This window comes from Cupressus sempervirens, chromosome 2, assembly GCF_028749045.1.
Source record: "Cupressus sempervirens isolate cs-2001-9-10 chromosome 2, ASM2874904v1, whole genome shotgun sequence".
NCBI lineage: Eukaryota > Viridiplantae > Streptophyta > Pinopsida > Cupressales > Cupressaceae > Cupressus > Cupressus sempervirens.
In genome coordinates, this window is record NC_143119.1 from 765,826,782 (window position 1) to 765,850,578 (window position 23,797).

The 23,797-nt window shown below is 36.1% G+C and overlaps 1 protein-coding gene across 1 annotated transcript; it reads right to left on the minus strand.

Annotated features, from left to right (window-relative positions):
• Positions 1-19,561: 19,561 nt before the first annotated feature.
• Positions 19,562-23,020, minus strand: LOC149575701 (uncharacterized). Its single transcript, XM_089815468.1, has 4 exons — positions 22,897-23,020; positions 21,511-22,036; positions 20,784-21,000; positions 19,562-20,654 (listed from the first exon to the last, which is right to left on the minus strand). The coding sequence occupies exons 2-4, from the start codon at positions 21,814-21,816 to the stop codon at positions 20,140-20,142; spliced, it is 1,038 nt and encodes a 345-aa protein (XP_089671594.1). The 5' UTR covers positions 21,817-22,036; positions 22,897-23,020; the 3' UTR covers positions 19,562-20,139.
• Positions 23,021-23,797: the final 777 nt, after the last annotated feature.

A 23,797-nucleotide genomic window follows, 5' to 3' on the forward strand; every position in this document is an offset into this window, starting at 1 on the left:
TAGTTAGTTAATTGCATTATTATTGTTCATGTGTAAAAATGAGTGTATTGAGTGGTATTAAAATAAAATAAAAGTAATTAAAATATAATATTAAATGGCATTCAATTATCCTACCTTCTAGGGACTCGAACCTTAGACCTTCCAATAGTTAAGCTAGTAAGTCACCAATATGCTACTTGTAATCCTTGGTATTATGAGTAAAAAGATTTAGTTTTGCATACGCACAATAAGATAAAGAATTATAAATGAGTCTATCTTACATGTTTGAACCCTTAACCTAATAGATGGTAGGGGGTGTTCTTGGCCATTATGTTACTTGTCTTCTTTGAAACCCAGGCTCTTAGGACTTAGTGATAAGTAGTGAGCCCTATTAAAAATAAACAAAAATAATAAATAGTAATTAAAATTATTTTGACAAAAATAATAAATAGTAATTAAAATTATTTTGACAAAAATAATAAATAGTAATTAATATTATTTTGAGTTAATAAATGAAACTATTTTTTAAATCGAACCCTGTGGTTGCATAGTTGTGCAACTCTTGCAACTAATGCATCCGTAAGGTTTCATATAAATAAGATCTTCATGAGAAGCCATGATTGATGCTACCAAGAGATCAAAAATTAGAGAAATCACTCAAAGAATTTAAATCAAGAAATTATAGAAAACTAGGAAGGGGAAATAGAAGAAAGGATGAAGAAGGCTACCTGTAAGAGATTTGATTTGTAGGTGTCCAAAGACCACATCAAACCTGCAATTAGGTTTTCCTTATTCTTTTTGTTTAAACACATGCCAATATAATGTAGGAATTTAAAAGTTTCAAAAGGATTTGAATTGTCTAATTTGTGTTTAATTGAATAGGTTATCAAATGTGTGCCTTCATGTGTTGTTTATGTCTATATTTTCTACCTTTGGAAAATGTATCTATTTAATGTTATATTGGGTTGACGAAGATTGAAGTTTAAAAGAAATGTGTCTGATAGGGATTCTATCCTTGGAAAGGGGGTTCCTAAGTGGAATACAACCCAGATTTTGAAATGGATTCCCTATCATGTCCAGATCTAAAATTGACGTTAATCTAGATCAATCTATTTTTTTAAATGGTTCTAGGATTGATGCACAGGAACAAAGAATCAATGTGTAGAAAGACATCACAAATGTGTAGTTTGTGTTTCATCCATCATTTGTCATAATTGCTAAAAGAAAATGTATACAAATGTGCAACAATTTAATGTTGTGCAAATGCACAATAATGTTGAATAGATGTGTAGTTTATAGGTCTATTAACTTGTTTGGCCTCTTGCCTAGATTTTCATTATTCCCAATATTGTTTTGAGACATCATAGGCATGTCAAATTGTTATATGATGTGTAACACATTTATTATCATCCACACTACTTGTAAATAAATATGCTTATGAATTTTTTATTTTGTGGTTGCATACATGATTATATTAGGGTTTTGGATTAATCAAGGGGTATAAATTTCCCTAAATCTATGGGTGTTTGTTCTATATGACAATACGGTTTCTATGCAGGAGCATCTTGGGGAAGTTGGAAATCTTGCATGCTAGAGTTGTTTTGAATTTTGGGTTGGAGGACTCGGTCATAGGAGGGTTAATGCTTAATTGCTCTTGACCAATTCTTGGTTGTAATGTTGGCCAAGGGGCTCAGTCTCTAAAGGAGCTTAGCATAAACTATTGCTCGGTTATGCCTCGCATGCTCTACCCCTGAAGGAACTCATTCATTGAAGGTAATCAACACACTTGGAACCTGAAGGAGATCAAGAATGTTTGGCTAGAGGTTTTGCTGACACTCAGCAATGTAGTTGGTCAAATGGTGTTTTTGCAGATTAGATCAGCCAACTTGGTGCATTTAAAGCATGTGGTGTGTGATCATGATGTGGATCAATTTGGAGATGTGTGCGAACTTATTTGGGCCTTGGATCTTTATCTTAGGTGCATTTAATGAGTGGTTTAAGATGACTACGGCATTTTGTATTTTGTATATGTTGCAGGTCGGCTTGTGGCTCAAATATGTATTTAATGTAAGGGTTTATTTAATTTGTAACTAGCTAGGCCAACTTGTGGCTTAGTTGGGTATAAGTAGATGGTCTTGTGGAGTATAGAGTCATTATCATTATTTAACATGGAGAGGACGAAGTAGCTAAGAGGAGTGAAGTTGAGCAGAGCTAGTAGCTAAGTGTGGGCATGGGAAACAAAGAAGGTGGCTTGGTGAATTGTGAACATGAGTTTATATTCCTCTTGAGGTTTCTACAAGATTGTGGATCTGGGCTAGCTAGTATTTGGATCTTGCGAGGTCTTGCAAAACTATTAGTGTTATTACATTGTATTTGGCCATAACCCGGAAGTCCTTACAGTTGGGCATGTTGGATGTAAGTCTTATGATTCTATTATGAGAATCGGTTTTATTCTGGATCTAAATCTCTGTTTTATTATTTATATCCTGTTGTGTAGTTATTTTCTAAGAGCTAGGATATCTTCTTTCGAGATTCTCCTACCTTGTATTACATCAAGTGGTATCAAACCTGAAAGTTGGATCAATTTGATCTTGTGGATTTGTTGCTTTGGGTTTATGAAGATCTTGGAAGATGTTTCCAAGAAGATTGGACCCTAGGAAAATTGGTGATCTTTTTGATGCTATAAAGACTAGGATTTTAGAGAAGGTTCTCTATCATATTTCATATCTGAGCTAGAGATAATGAAGAATGAGATTGTGAAAGCTATAGTTGGTCTACCTAGGAATGTGGGTATTGAGGATGGTTATGAGGAAGTTGTTGAAGACTTTGAATTTGTTGGATCTAGTGGTGAAGATAGGACTAGTCAAATGGGGAGATCTATGGAAGATAGGACTAGTCGAATAGGTTGATATGGATCTCACTTAAAGTTGAAGCATAAGATCAATGGATCAATGTTTCTAATTTCTCGAGTACTTTGAACCCTGAAGACCTGATTGATTGGATTGGTGAGCTAGAATACTACTTTGAGTTAGAGGATATTGGAGATCTACTCAGAGTGAGGTTGTCACAGACTAAATTGAAAGGACTTGTTTTATGGTGGAAAGAATTTCAAAGAGACAAAGAAGAGGAAGGTCACTAGATGGAGATTGATGGTGACTATATTGAAGGCTAAGTTCATTCCTGCGAATTATGAACTTGAGTTGTTTAAAAGGTTACAAAAAGATTTGTCTCTGAAAGCTTATACTGGGGAATTCTACAAGTTGATTATTCAGTCTAGGCATAGAGAATTGACTAAGGAAAAGGTGGCAAGATATATTAATGGTTTGAGATTCAATATTCAGGATGAGGTTGGTATGTTGAATATTGATTTGGTTGAGGATGCTTATCAGTATGCTCTGAGGGTAGAAGATAAGTTGAAGAGGGGAAATCAAGGAAGTTCCTATGGAAAGGAGAAGCAAGATAACTTGGCAAATGATAAATTGAGTGTGAAAGGTGAACCAAGACATATTGAGCAGAAGAGGAGGACAGGTAGAGGTGAATTTAAAGGCACTTGTTTTCATTGTGGAGGAGGACACGGAAATTATGAATGTTCCTAGAAGGCTAGTGATAGAAGAGTTGTTGCTATGAATGAGGCTAAAGACTTGGTCAATGAACTCGAGATGGAAGGAGGGAACTTGTTTTCTCAACGATTACTATTTGGTAAAAGGGTATCGGAACCTTGTCAAAGGAAAAATTTGTTCATGACTCATTGTAAGTCTACTAGTAAAATTTGCAATGTGATTACGGATGGTGATAGTACTAATAACCTTATTACGAAGGAGATGGTTCAGAAGTCTGGTTTGAAGAGAATGAGACATCCTTGTCCATAAAGGATTAGTTGGTTACAAGATGAACATGCTTTGGAAGTGAGGGAGTAATGTCTTGTTGATTTTCAGATTGGACAGTATAAGAATCAAGTGTTGTGTGATATTGTTGACATGATTATTTGCCACATATTGCTTGGTAGACCTTGGCCCTATAATTATAGGGCTATACATGATTATGTCAAGAATATATTTACAGATGAGAAATGTGGCAGGAAGTTTTCATTGATTCCTTTGTAGAATGAAGAACTTGGTAGGAGGAACCTGAGCTTTGAGAGTTGAGTTGAGCTGAAGGATTCTAAGAGGGTTAGAGATCAGGGTGGAAAAGAGGCTTGTGCTACACTAAGAAAGGATGTACAAAAGTAGAGAAACCATGTGATTTTTTCTGGAAAGGATTGGAAGAAGTAGAATAAAGGGAAGAGTGTGCAAGTTGATAAATTGGAGGATATGTATGTGAAGAACAAGTTTGGGGTTTATGTGTTGAATCCTACAAGATGTTTTTCTAGTTTATTAAGAACTTCGTTTCACACCTGGGGTGTCTGATGTAGGAGCATCCTAGGGAAGTTGGAAATCCTACATGTTGAAGTTATTTAGACCTTAGATTTGGAGGACTCATTTGTAGGAGGGTTGATGCCTGGTCGCTATTGAGAAGTTTTTGGTTGTAGTGTTGGTTGAAGGGGCTCAGTCTATGAAGGAGCTCAACATAAACTATTGCTCGTCTATGTCTAGCATGTTAAGGCCCTAAAGGAACTCATTCATTGAAGATACTCAACACCTAAAGGAGCTCGACAGTGCTTGGCTAGAGGTTTTGCTAATGCTCAGCAGTGTAGTTTGTCAAATGTTGTTTTTGCGAATTGGATCGGCCAACTTGATGCATTTAATACATGTAGTGTGTGATCGTCATTTGGATCAATATGGAGATGTGTGTGGACTTATTTGGGTCTTGGATCTTTATCCTAGGTACATTTAATGGGTTTTCTAAACTGACTAAGGCATTTTGTATTTAATATATGTTGCAGGCCCACTTTTGGCTCAAATATGTTTTTAATGTAAGGTTTTATTTGATATGTAACTAGCTAGACCAACTTGTGGCTTAGTTGGGCATAAGTAGAGGGTCTTGTGGAGTATAGAGTCATTATTATTATTCAGCATGAAGAGGATGAAGTAGCTAAGAGGTGAAGTTAAGCAAAACTAGTAGCTAAGTGTGGGTTTGGGAAACAAGAAGGTTTCTTAGTGGCTTGTGAGCACAAGTTTAGATTCTTATTGAGGTTTCTACCAAATTGTGGATCTAGGCTAGCTAGGAGTTGGATTGTGTAAGGTCTTGTAGAATTGTTAGTGTTATTGCATTATTTTTTAGTGTAACCTAGAAGGCCTTACAGCTAGGCATGTTGGATGTAAACCTTATGATTCTATCATGAGAAATCGTGTTATTCTAGATCTAAATCTCTATGTTATTGTTTATATTCCATTGTGTGGTTATTTGTTGGGGGCTAGGACATCTCCTTTGGAGATTCTCCTACCTTGTACTACATCAATTTGACACCCTAGGTGAGTGGCTCATCCTAGGTGCTAGGACCCATAAGTAGTCACTAGAGGATCCTATGTAGTAGAGGTTGTAACCTGAGTAGGTTGGCTCTACATGTGAATTTTATAATCAAGTGGAAACATTAATCAAATAAATGGGTTTTGAAGGTTTGGTATACATTAATTAATAGAATTTGATAATGCGATCGGACATGTCTTGTTGGAGTATTAGGGTCTAGTTGACATCCTATATATAATGGTAAAGATAATATGTTGTGATGTGTAGGAGAACCTTGTACTTTACTAAAATTTAATTAGATATTATAAAATGAATCGTTGGCACTTAAAATTAATAGGCAAAATAACTAAGGAAGATTATCTAGTTGTTTCTAGTCTTCTGTCCTAATCCCTATAAAGATATCTATATGGGTATCATAAATGAAAATGACTAAGTTAGGAAGTGGTTGGTCTTACTCTATTCTATTATAATAGGATGCATGGACAATGAAATGAATAATGAACAAAATGAGTAAAGATAAATGATATAGATATGGTTTTAATAGAATTTAACATAATTGACTTCATAAATAGTTTGTGCATTGGAGTATTAATAACTAAGAGGTGTTTTAAAGAATGAACTAACATTAGGGAAATTTTAGGGACTTAGTATAATCTACACAATGGAATTTTAAATTAGTAGTCCTATCGAGTTCCCTAATAAAGCATGACACTTCCTTTGCCTCCTCTTCATCCACTAACTCGTCCTTTGAATCCTCCTTAGGCTCTACAATTTTTTGCTTCCTATCTACCTCTTCCAAATCTTGCACATTGTTTTCATCTTTCTTTTCTTCTTCCTCTATTATTTTTTCTTCTTACTCATGCTCCTCTAAGGAAACCTACCTTCCCAGACCGTCAAATTTTTTTATCATATTTATATTGATAAACCCAACCCAAATGCTCTTGAATTTTATATATTGCATTATATTGATTAATCATCCTAATCTTTTTGAACTTTGAAAACTTCTAACTTAGTTTCCTTCATTCACATGTTTGTTTTAGATGACTATCCTCTACACCCATATTGGCTAAGCTTGTTAAGCATGAATGCTTGAGTTTGATGTATGGGGAGATTGTCATATTTTTAGAGAGTTGATTGAGTTTTGATATGTTGCATTCATGATATTAACTTTTTGACTTATGTTAATTATCTTTTCTACACTTTAACTCATCTTTCTTCTTTACTTAATACAATGATCAAACAACATATTATCTTGTCAAATACTAACTGATCAAGTTCCCCTTGCAATTCCATCATGCTTACTCCTCTTTACTCAACCACTTTACTAGTTCATATTGTTAACTCCTTTTTCATACCCTCTTGATCAATCAAACAATATTGCACTCTACATTGTTAGCAATTGTTTTCCCAGTAAGGTTTGACATCAATGACAACATAACAATTGTTCCAATCGTAGTTCCAACATGTGTAAGGTTTGGTAAAGTCCTTGGTGTGTACTCCCCCCTTTGGCTCTTTCGAAAAGGTACAAGACTCTATGACTTCCTAGTGTCAATCTACATTCTTGGCCAATGCTAATGTCTCCTAACCAGATCCAATGTCTTATCTATATGAAAATGTCCCCTCATAGTGCCACAGTGTTTTCCCTCGAGAAAATTGGTTTTCATTGAACAATTGGGGATGCATAATTGTCCTCCTTTGAATAGTAATCCATTTTGAATTGTGTAATCAAAGTTGAGGGTAATATATGCATCAGGTAATGTTGAACAAACCTAATAGATATGACCAAAGTTTGCATCACCCTTGTATAGGTCCTTCAAGATATCAAATCTTGTGATTTTTAATTGTATTTCCTATCCTATACCAAATTCACCCTTCAACTCAAGGCATTTGCAACCTTATTTTCTTGGCCCTTTTTGTGTTTGATGGTGAATGTGTATGCTTGCAATTACTCCACCCATTTCATATGCCTATAACCTAGTTTCGCCTATCCATTTAGATAAATCAATGCATGATTATCAATAAACACAATAAATTATTCATGCAATAGGTAGTGCATCCACTTCCTAAGGGTTTTAACCATGGTATAGAGTTTTAAATCATGTGTTTGGGGAGAAATTTAAATCAAGTAAATAAACCCTAAGTTTGTCAGATAACCATACTTGCACAACTCAAAGAGGAAGTCAAGGAAATTAATCCTTTCAATCCCAATTCTAAAAGAAGATTAATGCTATCCAAGTGATAAAGGAGTGCCAATGCAAACTAGATCCAGGTAAGTAGAAAAGGGGAAAGACGCAAAAGTCCTTGGAGACCCTCGGTGAAAATGAGAGCTACAGGAAGATATGTAAATGTAATAAGGATATATGCTAAAATGAAAAAGATAGAACAAACACCTTTCAAATCTAATTTTATTCTTGCTACGTTGTTCAAGACTAGTAAATAGGGTCTAACCGAGGCTTGAAATGCTGAAATATGCAAAACCCAAAAATCATTTGGTGATTTGACAAGGGTGACTTCCCATTGCAAGGGTGACCTTTGCAGCCTTGTTGAAATGTATCCAACCCTAATTTTGACTTCACTGCAATTCTAAAGAAAGCCAAAAAGGGTATCTAAATTTGCAACCTGTTCATTGATTCGAGATCTGGAACCTGTAATAAAAAAAGGTTTTTGTTTGTTGATGGGGGGTTTGCCTCACTCAAACCCTAGTTTAGGAATTAACCTTAAATTGAAATAATTGAATTGCATAAATGTGAAGTAAATGTGTGAATTCACCATACAATAGTAGGATCTCTCAAATCGAATGCAATGAGCTCTCTTTACCAATTTTCCTGGATCAAGAATTCGATGAATGAATGTAGAAGATGCAAAAAAGGACCTTGAATGGATTGAAGGAATCTTTAAAATAAACTCCTTTGATTTCTTGAATGCTTGAACCCTTGATCTTCAATGGAGGAATCGCTTGAAAAATGCTTGAAGACTTGAAAACTTGAGAACTTGAGTTCTTAAGTGCTAGCACACATGAATTCTTGTGTATACTTGATGGTGTATGCAAAATGGAGCAAATGGATGGATTTATAAAGGGATCAAAATAATTTTCTCCCACATGCCAACCCACCTAAAAGTTAACACCCTAAAATAATCCAAATGTGGAACTCAAGAAATGGACCCAAAATAGGGCCCAAGCAGGGATGTATTGTGTCCCTAATTGGCCCAAAAAAGGTGCATTGTGTCCCTGATTGGCAAGGACACACTCATCCTTTACAACTATGGCCCCAAAACCCTTACAATTCTTTTTGGATCCTAAACAGGCCCCTGATCCCAGATTTCAGGTATAGAACCTAAGATATAGACATTTTGGTACGAATAAGAGATTATGAGTGATTAGATGAAGGAAAAGGAAGATCTAGGTAGTTATATCCTACCTCGAGCTTTATGTCATGGAAATTGGAGCTTTAAAGAAAATCAATTAGGTCTTACCCAATTCCACCTAAGAGAAAGGAGAATAAAAAAGGGAGAAAGGGGGAGAGATGCAAGGAAAAGATGATATCACATTAAATAGGTGCTAAACCATCATTTGATTTAAGTGCTTCCAATTTAAAATGGTACATTTATCCCCCACTCTAGCAAAAGTGTGGACTCAATCAAAACTCTTGGTAAAGTAGAGCACAAGGAATAAGATAATCTTATTGTTATCAAGGAGACAAAGAATCACCAAGCCCCTAAGGGATTGAGTCTTTGCTAACTCCAAGATTATAATAAGAAAGAAATCACTAACTAGAAGAAGAAGAGAGAAGAGGTGTGATTAATCCTCCAATGAGAAATGTACATCTCATTGTGAATCAAATAAAAATAAAAAAAATCTTACCCATGTATGGTACTTAGGATGTTGTGCTTAAATGAGTTACCTATATATAAAATTTACCAAATTCTTATATGTTACCCATTTATAATATTTAGCATATATGTCTGGATGTGTTACCCATGTATGGAAATTAGTAAATTGTTATGCATTACCCACATACGCTATTAGCATATGTGTGTGGAAAGGGGAGAGAGGCCAATTGTCAAGGATGCTCACTTCTTAAATTGAAAGTGTACATGGACAATCCATTATTTAGGATTGTGCATAATCAATAAAGGGATTCACAATGTGTGCAAAAATAATGGATGAGGTAGCAATGCATATATTTGAGAATAACTTAGGAAGCATACCAAGCATACAGGGCTGCAATACCCTAATCCATATTTACTACTCCATGATAGTGATACAAGGATAGCTTAGATGGTCTAGCAAATGTGTGTAACATGTTAATCAACCAATTCCAAGATGTGGAAATAAGGGGATCATGTATGTCACCCTTAAGATGGGAAAGTAATTTCTTATTTTAACATCTTAAGGAAGTGGTGAAGAAAGATAAAGCAATTTTAGTATCAAGATGGTATCCTCAAGCAACACTTAGTCCAAACCAAAGAGGTTACAACTCCTATGTACCATAGAAGGGTAGAATGGGATGAGATTCCATGAAATAAGTGAAAAGGCAAATCCTTAGAAAGGATGACATACTATTATGAGGCTCCAAGGTAAGTGGTCTAGCTACCATGAAACCCACTTGCTAATAATATAGATTGGATGTGACATGGTAAACAAATAACACACTTAAAAGAAATAGTGGATCCTTGAGAGAATGAGAGATATGGATAGAGTTCTCTTTCCCCTTGAGTGTAGGAACAAAGAGAAAAGAGGACCTATTATGCTACTTCGACCATGTATGACAATGAGCCCCCAAAAATAAGCTAATAATGTTACATGGCATGGAGCAACAAATGTCATTTAAAGACATTTAGATTGAAATAAAACTCATCACAAGAAGATATGTGAATAACCTTGTTATTAATGAGTTGTTGAATCTTAAAATGCAAAGGGAACAATATGCAACCATGGTCTTGCTATGATAATCTTATAGTGAGGGGTCCAAGCATAACATGTATTGGAGTATCTAATATCACCAAAGCAACTTTCATAGGTAATGTTATAATACACAAAATGTTCTTAGCAATGTTACCAAATCCTCGAATAAGAATGTTATATGGTTGAATAGTAGAAAGATCAATGTCCATAGCCTTTAACACATACATACTACAAATATTCAAACCAAATCCATTATCAATCGAAGTCTATTGTATAGTAGTTTTATTAATAGACACTATGACCATAAGAGGTTCATAACAATCTTGAATCTCTTTAGAAGGCAAATCTTCACGAGTAAACACAACTAGTGGTGGGACAAGGGTACTATGCATGCATTGTATAAAGGAATTGATGTTATATTAATGAGGAGGTGAAATTAAGAGATTGAATAAATATTTTTTCAAGGCTTCATGATACGTAAAAGATGTTTGAAGAAGTTCCCAAAGAGAAATCTTGGCAAGGGTATTACTTAAATGCAACACCAAATCATAATCTAACCCAAGATTCTGAGGAAAACAAGGTGGAGGAGGAACGGGCTGAGAAGGCAGAAGAGATGTAGTAGGTTGAGGATTATTCCTTGTATGATTGATGTGAGACACTTCTTGAGAATCCAAAGGGTCACTATATTCTTCCTTAACAGTTAATTAAGGAGAACCTTTAACGGTGGGAAGAGGGTAACCTTTTAACAATTAGGAGAGGTTGAGAAACATAAACTTGATTAAAATTTTGTGTCTCCATACACTCTTTTGTAGAAGGGAAAACATTAAGAAGATGTCCATCATCCTCTTTTTATAAGGGGTTGTGGATGTCCATTAATGTTTTCGCTTTACTAGGAGTGTTAGATGTAGGCAGTATCATATTGATAAAAGTGTTTATAATATCTTCTTCTTACTCTAAAATATCTCTAGGATATGTGATCGGAGAAGAAGAAATATCAATCTTGTCATGTTGAAAAGAGAAGGCATCAATCATCATGGTATCTTTCTCATGAGGAAGAGAATTGTCAATATCCTTATCTAGAGGTTCATCCTAAATAGTAAAGTAATCAATGGAGAGGACATCTCTATCAATAAAGCACACTAAAAGAGAAAAATATTCATAAGTAGAAGGAAGGTCCATAAATGAAGAAGATATCAGACCACCCTTAACTAATGTTTTTTCCATAGTCAAGACCTAAATGAGGAAAAGGACCAATATCAATCTGCCACCCATCTTCATTAAGAGGAAGATCATATGGTAGAGTTAAGTTGATAGGAGGATGTAGTTTTATGTCAAAGATAATGGCATGATGTTGAGAAAACATTTTAAATAACTTTTGTAACATAAGAAAAAGTGAAGCACATACAGAGAAGATCCAACTAATCATTTTTTATTGAAGTGTATAGAAGATCCAATAAATATGTGAACCATAAAGCATGAAAAGTACATAGTCAATGTTGCAATATCCATGAAAAAAAAAACTAGCTACGAAGATCTAAAAGCTACTGATGCAAACAAAAGTATATCTAGATACACAAAGAATAAATGAAAGTCTAACTCCAAAATCAAATAAAAGAGGGAAAGTGTGTAGGTTCACCAAAGATGTTAAGGGGGAAATGTGAATCAAGGAAATAAACCTTTATGAAAAGTACATAGTCAATGTTGCAACATCCATGAAAAAGAGAGCTAGCTAAGAAGATCTAAATGCTACTGATGCAAACAAGAGTATATCTAGATACACAAAGAATAAATGAAAGTCTAACTCCAAAATCAAATAAAAGAGGGAAAGTGTGTAGGTTCACTAAAGATGTTGAGGGGGAAATGTGAATCAAGAAAATAAACCTTAAGTTCGTCACATAACCACACTTACACGATTCAAAGAGGGAGTCAAAGTAAATTGAACCTTTCAATCCCAAACTAAAAGACTACATATAGAAAGATTAGTACTAACCAAGTGATAAAGAAGCACCAATGCAAACTAGATCTAGGTGAGTAGAATAGGGGAAAGATGCAAAAGTCAATGAAAACCCTCATTTATAATGAGAGCTAGGGAAAGATATGTAAATGTAATAAGTAGATATTCTAAAATGGAAATAAGGATAGAAGACACACCTTTCAAATATAATTTCATGTTTTTTGTATTGTTCAAAACTAGTAAATAGCACCATATCTAGGCTTGAAATGTTGAAATCTACAAAACTCAGAAATTGCTCGATGATCTAGCGAGGGTGACTTCCCTAAGGAAGGGTGACCTTTGCAACCTCGTTGAAATGTATCCAACCCCGATTCACAACCATTTTTATGTTTTAACATAAAAGAAAAGTTATGCAAATACTCTACCCATTTCATGCGTCTCTGATTAAACTTATTTTGACTTCCCAAATATTGTAAAGCTTTACGATTAGTGTACAATACAAAATCCTTAGGCACCAAATAATGTCTCTATTTATTCAAAGTATGAACAATAGCATAGAATTCTTGATCATCAATTGAATACCTTTTTTTAACATCATTACTATAGAAAGCTACAAGTCTTCCTTCTTCACAAAATAGCTCCAATAGCACTTCCACTAGCATCACAATCAACCTAAAAATCTTAGTAAAATCAGCAAAAGCAAGTGTAGGTAATTATGCCACTTGTGTTTCAATGTTTCAAAACTCCAATGTGCCTCAAGTGGCCATTTAGAGTCCTCCTTATCCCCTCTCATAGTCTCTATCATGGCATTACATACTGAATTGAAATTTTTGATGAACTTCCTCTAGAAACTTGCCAATCCATGAAATGATCTTTCCCCAACATTCTCAGGTATAGGCCAATCTAGGATAACACTTACCTTTTCAAGATCCATCTTCAAACCATCACGAGAAAACCAAAAACCAAGATACATAACTTCTTCCTTTTTGAATGAACATTTTTTTAGATTAATCAGCAACTTCTCTTCTTTTAACCTTTGTAATACTTGTCTAATATGCTCAAGGTGGTCTTTCTTAAGTCTTATTGAATATTAGAATGTCATCTAGATATACAATCACAAACTTGTGCAAGAATTTATTTAAAACTTCATTATTCAGCCTCATGAAAGTGCTAGGTGCATTAGCTAAATCAAAAGGCATAACCAACCATTCAAACAAACCCTCATTTGTCTTGAAAACAATTTTTCATTCATCTCCTTCTATGATTTTGATCTAATGATAACCAATTTTCAAATCAATCTTTGTGAAATATTTTGCTCCATTCAAACAATCAATTATGTCATCCATTCTAAGCAATGGAAACCTATACTTCGTTATTATCTTATTTATAGCTCTTTAATCAGTGCACATTCTCCATTCTCCATTTTTTTTAGATGTCGAAACAGCAAGTACAATACAAGGACTCGATCTTTCTCTAATCGAACCCTTATCAAGCAATTCTTGCACTTATATATTCAATTCTTTATTTTCAATGGGTGTTATCCTATGTGATGCTTTGTTAGGCAAACTAGCTCCAAGTATCAAATCGATACAAGGACCAATAATTCTCATAGGAGGCAAACCATTAGGTATATTATCAGAAATAATATCTTGAAATGCAATCAACAAAGATTTAACCTCAAGTGCATTCTCGAGTTCCTCTTGTTTCTCAATCTTCCTACAAACATTTTGTTCCTTCACATCCTTGACAAATTGACTACCTTCAACCAAATGTACTCTTACTGTGGTACAATGATTCTCATCAGGGTTCTCTACCAAAGGCAACAATACTTGTTTCTTCCCTTTAACCCAAATATTATATTGATTCAATCTACCTTCATGCAAATCATGTCTATCATACTGCCAAGGTATCCCCAACGTAATATGACAAACAATCCATAGGCATGATATCACACAAAATTTAGTTATAATAATTCCCAATATTGAATTTCACAAGGCATTGTTCACTTACCAATAACTTATGCTCATTTTGGATCCAAGCCACATGATAAGACTCAGGGTGTCTCAATCTATGCAACTGCAATTTTCTGACCAGATCCTATGATGGCAAATTATCCAAACTAACACTTCCAATGATTACTTAGGAACATTTTCCTACAATCTTACATCTAGTCTTGAATAAACTTTTCGTCGAAAGATAGAGGCAAGCCTACAAATACTTAGCATGACCCCTAGCATCATGAAAAATGAATAGCTGGAGAATAGCCAATTAGAAGAATATAAAAATAATTCTTCTTCTAATTAAGGAATTACTAGTTCAAATCTAAATGATACCAAATGTCCACTCTTCACAGCCACTCAAAATCAGATGATAAAAACCATATAATTCTACAAAATTAACCACTCCTTGTGAGGAGTTTGAATTGTTACATACGTGGACTGGTAATTTATTTCCGAGAGGATGCGAATTGTTTTGCTAGGTCCATGAAACACTACTATAGTAGCACAACAAGGCACAATACCCCATTCCCAACCAGTACGAAAACAAAGGCAGCCCAACAACAGCATCAATTTCACAAGAGCTCAATCATCGCCTCTAAACCACAGCTCACCACATTAGTAAAGAAACAAAGAGCAGTATGCAAAAGCTCTTGAGCATCCTGAACCCCATGGTCAAACCATGCCAATTCAAATCATAATATTGTTTAGCCACCGATTGAAGAAATGGGTGAGCACATCTGCTGACATTGTTCCCAGTGACACAAAATTCAGCGTCGAAAAAGTTCTTGGTTCTCATGCGGTAGCAACTTAGTTGTACATGGATTTTACCTTGGGCTTTTGATGATCTGCCTACTTAAGAGTGAACTATGCACCAAAAACTCTGAAAATGCTTGACAACTCACAAGAGTATGCACTCTAATTATGCACATGTTGTCTACACTTGGAAGTTAGCACATTATTTGAGCACATGGTGTCTACAACATTCTAGACACCTCATCGTGCTTATCCTCTTATTGTGAAGGATATGTGCTTAAATATCATGCTTATCTCCTAGTACATTCTACACACATTTTAGAAGCCTTTATATACAGACTCTCCTAGTGTGTTTGTACATGCTTCCGATAATAGAAAGCATTTTCATATTAATCATACTCTTTGGTCTACCGTGTGCTCGTGCTTGTGCTCCTTGATCTTGGGTGAATTTTGCTATAAGGCAAAAAAAAAAATTGCTCAAAATATATATGACAGCTTTAACCATTATAAATGTGGTCACTATCAGAACCATTCGGCACACTGCTTATAGCACCCCCAACAATAAAATACACAAGCCAACACAATTCAATGGGAAACAAATGCAACTGCCTTGGCAACCTATTTTGAACTCACTGACCCGGGCATTAAGGGATTCAAGACAATCAAATGGCCTTTTTTATGACTAAGATTTTACCAAAAACTAATTGAAAGTACAAACTGGTCAGGAGATGAAAACCACAAAAAGGAACACACAGAAATTTGTCGAATAGTGATGAAGGTACACTCTGATACCACTAATGAAGGGCCACACCACCCTTACCAACTCACAACCAAGAATGCAACAATATAAAGACCAAGAAAATAAAATGCTTCCCAAAGAACTCATTTATTATATTTGAAAATCCAATATCAATTACATTAACATTTTTGCAAGATCTCTCAAGATCCAATCCAAACCCAAGCTAGTCCAGATCCACACTCTGGTAGAAACTTCCAAGATCTCAACTTGTGCTCACAAGCCACCAAGCAACCTCCTTGTTTCTAAACCGCAGCCACTAGCTCTTCTCCAACTTTATCCAAGATCCAAGTGTAAACTGCCTCACATTCGACGCTCTGTCTACACACTCACAAGTCCATCACAATCCTGCTATAAACTGCCTCACATTCGGCGCTCTGTCCACAGACTCAGGAAAACTCACTCTTCACTTTCTCCTTCTCTTTCACACCTTGAAGCCTTCACACCTTCCAAAGCTTCTCCTTCTCGAGCTTCTCCTTCTCAAGCTTTTCACCTTCTTCTCGAGCTTCTCCTTCTCGAGCTTTCACTTCTCAAGCTTCCACTTCTCAAGCTTCTCCTTGAGCTTGATTAGAAATGCTCATATGCCTTGCTTAAATAGGCACTCACCACCCAATGCATGACTTATCCACAACCTTCTAGAATTCCTCCACAACCTTCTACGACTTCCATAACCTTCTACAATATTCGTAACTTTCTAGAATTCTACCCACACCTCGATAAATAGAATGACAACCATTTATTTTTTATTTTTTTCTATTATGCCACCTATGCACCTCGAAAATAGAAATACCCTTTTCCTTTCTTCTCTTTTTTTTCCCCTTTTTATTTTTATTTTTTATTTCTCCTCTAATTTTCGTCACTTTCTCTCTCCTCCAGATTTTTTTTTTTTAAATTTTTTTTACAGTTTTTTTTTTTTCAATAATTTTCCCATGCAAGATGCTCCTGCATCAGACTCCCTCGATAGCTAGAAAAGTGTGTCCCACACTTTGACACCAAAAAAGAAAGATCTACCACCATCTTCATCTTCACCAAAGGTTTCCACCTCAACGGGGACAAGAAAACCACCATGCAAATCTTCCACATCTGCATTACTCTATCAAACACCAGAATCTCAACCATCCAATTAGCATGCTCACTCCCAAGAACAAACTGAACATAATTCTTCATCAACAAACCCTCATTCACATCAGCAACTAGTGAATCCACACCAATAGCAACAAACCCCACATCAACAGCCACATGTAGATCTCCATCAACACATGCCAAACTCTCTACACCAACACATGCCAAAATCTCTACACCAACAACCTCATTGCTCACAACAAGATGCTTTGCAAGATAGAAGTCACCACCAACAACTGGATCATCCACGACCGAGTGCTCCACAATCTCCATGTCAGACTCATCCATTTGATCATGAAAACCAACCTCTGTCCCAACATCAACAACATTAGGAATATCTTCAGCAACAACCTCTAGTTGCTCCACAAGTTCTGCATCAAACTCCACAAACTGATCAGCAAAACCAACCTCTTCCACCTTGACCTTCTTAGCTTGATCAGCCAATCTAGCATCCAACCGAGAAATCATCTTAGTAAAATTCCTCTCCACTATATCATGGATTTTCGCAATCATCTTAGGGTCCAATCCTCTCGGATCCATCTTCCAAGCTCTTCGTAAACCCTCTGCAACAAATCATTCCCACGCTCCTTGTGACAACCAAATTGTTTGCAAGTCAGATCGCAACCTGCCACCTTGCACGAACAATCAAGAACCACATCACAAGTCTAGGACAACGAATTTGCAATCCACAAGCTCTCTACGATCATGCCTCAACAAGATCAAACTTTCATCTTTGCATCCATCGATCAAACTGCATGTCCTCCCAAGGTCCTGGTGCAAACTACCTCAGCTGCGGCGATCTGTTTACATGCTCAAGAACTCACTCTAATAAACTTCACCCAACCAAGGTCCTGGTACAAACTGCCTCACACTTCGACGATCTGCTTGTACACTCAGGAACTCCTGCTCTGATAAACTTCACCCAACCAAGGTCCTGGTACAAACTGCCTCACACTTCGGCGATCCGCTTGTACACTCAGGAACTCCTGCTCTGATACCACTTGATGAAGGACGACTCTAATACCACTGATGAAGGGCCACACCACCCTTACCAACTCACAACCAAGAATGCAACAATATAAAGACCAAGAAAATAAAATGCTTCCCAAAGAACTCTTTTATTATACTTGAAAATCCAATATCAATTACAAATAACATTTTTGCAAGATCTCTCAAGATCCAATCCAAACCCAAGCTAGTCCAAATCCACACTCTGGTAGAAACCTCCAATATCTCAACTTGTGCTCACAAGCTACCAAGCAACCTCCTTGTTTCTAAACCGCAGCCACTAGCTCTTCTCCAACTTTATCCAAAATCCAAGTGCAAACTGCCTCACATTCGACGCTCTGTCTACACACTCACAAGTCCATCACAATCCTGCTGTAAACTGCTTCACATTCGGCGCTCTGTCCACAGACTCAAGAAAACTCACTCTTCACTTTCTCCTTCTCTTTCACACCTCGAAGCCTTCACACCTTCCAAAGCTTCTCCTTCTCAAGCTTTTCACCTTCTTCTCGAGATTCTACTCCTCGAGCTTCTCCTTCTCGAGCTTTCACTTCTCAAGCTTCCACTTCTCAAGCTTCTCCTTGAGCTTGATTAAAAATGCTCATATGCTTTGCTTAAATAGGCACTTACCACCCAATGCATGACTTATCCACAACCTTCTAGAATTCATCCACAACCTTCTACAACTTCCATAACCTTCTACAATATTCAAAACTTTCTAAAATTCTACCCACACTTCGATAAATGGAATGACAACCATTTATTTTTTATTTTTTTTCTATTATGCCACTTATGCACCTCGAAAATAGAAATACCCTTTTTCCTTTCTTTTCTCCTTTTTTTCCCCTTTTTATTTTTTTTTTATTATTTCTCCTCTAATTTTTGTCACTCTCTCTCCTCCAGTTTTTTTTTTTTTTTCCCAATAATTTTCCCATGCAGGATGCCCCTGCATCAAGTAGGTGGAACACTTAGAGCTACTCCCACTCACCTAAAGAAACACAATCTACTATGTTCGCACATTGACTTTGTAAAGAAAAACCTTTTAATTCACTAAAGAAGCTAAAAAAAGTTCGAACAGTTTCTTGCACAAAATAAATGGAAACGCAGCTACAGTGAGGGTAGTCAGAAATAAAAACATTTTAATATTAGAAATCCTTATATTGCATATTAGAACTTTACAGAATACAAATGCCATGCATAATCTTACACACCCGTACACTCCTGTGCTCAGAACCCCAAAAAACTCTTCTCCAACACAAAAAACTAAAATAGCATATCGCTATATAAATCATATTATAGTATTACACAAACTACTTTAAAAATAGTAGATTCAATCAAATAATCTACATGCTTTGCTACAATGCAACACATTGAATTATATATGAATTGCTTGGATGCATATTGTACACATTAAACCTCACTAGAGCACAATCAAAATCAAATTTCAATCAATCATTATTGTTGGACAGTGAACTTTTAACTAACATGAAATGGATTAAAACAAAAACTGTTTAAATTATCTTACTCTACTAATAATCATTACCAAGCACCGGATACGCAATTGTTAAAGATTACAACGAAAAAAGCATCTTACCACTAGAAAAGCATTAAACTACAGGAAAAAGTGGGGAAAAAGATGATGCATGAATCAGTAACTTCGAGGATGGATTTTTATTCAGAATAAACTATAAAAAGGTGTACTTCGTACACACAGCGAGAAAATAAACAAACTTCACCAAAACTTCTTTGAAGCAATCAAGTGAAGCTGATAAAGCCATCTCTGCATTCACTAAAAACTACAGCCCCTGTTTACTGAACTGGTAAGGAATGCCTCTATGACAAAAGATGCTATTCAATGTAGTCCTCTGATAACTTTCAATGATACAACAAAAGCTAGCTCACCTTTTATTGATTGCGAGAAGACAGTAGAGACGAGTCTCATCCAATCTACTGCTGAAAGAATGATTGAATGATGCCATTTAACTAGTCTATAACCTACGGGCTTAATTATAGAAAGCTCCTCCACTTAACTTCTGCGAAGGGCAAAACAGATATAATAATGAACTTCCAAAAACCTCAAAAACTTGCTGAAACTCTGCATATTACTGGTTTAACCAGGAAGCCGGAAATATACATGCAAGCCTTGTCTGAAATAAATAAATAAATAGGATCACACTCTGCACGCACTACTAATCATTTCAAAATTGGAATTTTCTCTTCAAGACTTCAAAACATTTGACCTCCAGTCAGTCAGAATGCCCCTATTCCTTTCAATTGATATGGTCTTTAACACGCGTCCAGATTGTGCTTCAGGAGGCACAGATGCTTTCAACCTCCTTAATTGGTCCCTGCATTGCCCTTGCTTTGGGCAAATATCCATACTTATCCACTCCATATTGAGGCCTCCTCTGTGGTATTTGCTGGGAGTATCCACAACCACTCTTTCATAAGATGAAAACCATTTTGCCCTCAAGTATCCAAGTGTTCTCCATGGAGGCATAGGCATAGAGTTCTGCTTAAGGGATATTTTTGCAGCTTCAACCAGCAGTTGCAACATACGTTCAAGCTTTGCTAGACCCCCCACATAGACCACGGGAAGAGATTTCAGTATGGTGTCATAGGAAAGTATTGGCCTGGCAATCTCAAAGTGACTTTGAAAGTCTATATCTATTATCAGACGTTCAGGCGCCTTTTCATCTCCTTCCAATATTACATCCACATACTCATATTCACCTGGAAAAGTAACGATTGTCTATTCTTCAGAATCTTTTATTTTTTTGTTATAATGGCCTCCAACAGAGACAACATAAAATAACACTCGCAAAAAAAAAAGGAGCATAATCAGCCCTCTGATTGACTCACCTCCTGGAACTTTATCGGATACCTTCCACTTTGACTTGCAAACTGCAGCATTATAGCCACAGGACTTCAAATGTTTCACTAACTGCTTTCTGATGCAGCTACCCTTGCAACTACCATCCCTAAAGCAAAGAAAATCTGTGTCCTTGATAGACGCAATCACAACTTTGATCAGGGAAAGCAGATCACTCTCCATATGCGTAATTGAATTCTTCAGGGCCTGCAACAACATATAAACATTGCATTCTATAATCTGCTTTCCTCCCTTGGAATAAACACATGTTCACCATGATTTTAATGGCACACTCTTTAAAAAGTAGAAAATATGGAAGAATGATGCTTGAGCAAAACTTATCAAGTCTGTGAGACCAAGGTAGCTTAGGATTCGGGAAATCCTAATAATATTTCAAAATCGCAAAAAAATAACAAACGCATAAGTTTACAAAAACCAGCTACCTCCAAGGTCCAACAAATTCAAGTTTCACTGCAAACACTAATATTACAGTATAGGTTTCTCGCATGTTAGGAACCCCACATTTTCGGCCCATTTGATAGAAGATTTAACAGAACTGTTATCAGTGACACTATCCTAATTCTGTACCCATCGTGCATCTTATAAATTAGCTATTCAGCATTTCAAAATCTCCCACATTTTCTGCCCTTTTGTCTAGAATTTAAGAAAGAAATTTAACCATCTTTTTCATTTTTAATAATGTTCAAGGATACTGACCTTAATACTTTCTCCAAGCTTTCGAATGCCGGTTGAGCCTGAATCACTATCACTGCTGTGACAGTTACCATCTTGGCCTACGCTTCCATTCTCGATAAAATCCCTCACCATAGCAGCTAAATCATGGTCACTCTCATGGCTGCCCTTTTCGCCATGATCAGCGGCTAGGCTCAGGAGGCACCTACCTGGAACGACAATCCCCCTTGGCCATTTCAGAGCTTCGGTTAGGTTACTCTTGCTCTTATGTTCATCGGTTGTTTCCAACTTATTTAATTCAACAGGCCCCAGCTTTGCAATACCGGGCATCACAAAAGCCGATAGAAGCTTCTAAACGTGAGCTCCCGAGGCCTTCAGATATATGGCCTGCAACTGTGGCGTAGAAACTTTATTATGAAACAAGCCGCTCTGGGTCCTTACAGCCTCTGATGTACAACTCGATTCAACAGGCCACAGCCTTCAAAAACTCGAGGTTATTATATCAAAAAATCCCCAATTGATTAAAATACGAGTTACGATGACCTGTAGCCTGACAGAAAAACGACGACATATTATTACACTGCCAAGGTTATCAAACTCGGAAAACCTCATAAATCAACAGTCATAGACTATTCCAAATCTCGTGTACGGTACACAAGGATTAAATGCCACAAATTGCTTGCCCAGAGAAACAATTGCAATTTAAAAACCCAAATATTAACAATCATTTATCCACATTCATAACATCTGTGGCTCACTCAAGCTGAATCGAACAAACTGCTACAATTTCGGAAAGCTTAAGCTACAGAAAATCACATACAAAATTTGGTGAGGAAAGGTACTATATATTAATTATTCCCCCAAAAAAAGTATAAATAAAAACCAGGCTCTCGCAGATTTAAGTCGTTGCCCCAGCTCAGTCAGAAATAAAAAAAATTCCCAGAGGTGAACACTAAATTCACCGCAAGATACAGACTTTAACTTCTCTTAAATAAACTAATTCCTATTCCTACCGATTTCATCACAAAATAAACCCACACAAATTCGCAATCACAAACGACTAAATTCTACAAATTCCCCTGATGTAAACAGGCCCCAAACCAAACAAAAAGAAGACAATTCAGCCACCGCTCGTTATCAAAACTTAAAAACGGGTTCACATCATTTCAGTAAACCTAAAAACAAAGATTAAAATTACAGCCACTCTGAACCAGTTAGAACATCGCATCGAAATCGAGCCAGAATTCCACAAAACCTTTCATTTCCATTGATCCTTACCAAAAATCTAAAACTACCACTTTTCTCTCCTCCGTTTCACAAATAAATCTCAATTCAAACACTGTACGAAACAAATTTGAAAAATTCTGCATCGTCAAACAGAAATCCGGAGAATTCAAATTGAAAACTGACCTGTAATCGCGGAATAAGACCTGCTGCAGAGAAGAACAATCGAGACAAGAGGCGCCCATTTATGCCGAAAACACGTATATTTATGATCTCCACTTCAAAAGAGACCCGTTCGCGTCCCTTCCTTGAGGGCTTCCATCCATTATCAACAATAATAAACATAACTTCAACGAAAGATCAACAATTACAACAAATTGAAATGTTTCTTGGCGTCCGGGATTGCGATGACTTGCGCCCAACGTAATTTAATTTTCTAATAAAACGCGAATATTATCGTTTATCTGATTGATACATATTTTGCCTCCCAGATTTGACCGACCAATACAATCTTTTTTTACCGGCACCTGTCCTTTGTTTTCGGATAAAATAGATTTGGTGTGTCACGGCGAGTACACGTGTCGGTTGAATTCGACTGGCTGGCCATTTTCAAAAAGGTTGTTGGGCTCCTCTCTCCAGACTCTACTTTTCATTAAAAGACGAGAGGGATTGTCTTCTTTATATTATTTGGTAGGCCCAAGGATTATCATTTCATGTTTAAAAAAATAATATTGAATAAATTGGGGCCTAAAAGTTTGGCTAAATGAACATTTGCAATGTGGGCCAGATACATGGTGGCTAGGGCTCAATTTCCCATTTATTCTTTAATTTGAATTTTCTATATCTTTAGTTTTATGGAGGTTAAATATTAAATTGTTGTTTGTTCTCTGTATAGGAAAGAGGATCCATCTATAGTTGTGTATGAGTTGTTAATTTTTTATTTAATATATATATTTTTTGATTTAATTTTTTATTTTATTTTACAACATTGCATCAATAATTGTGAATTTAAGATTGATCTCACTTTTTAGGGTTTTTCAAACAAAAAGGATGTTGATGTATCACTAAGACCTTAGTTATAGGTAGG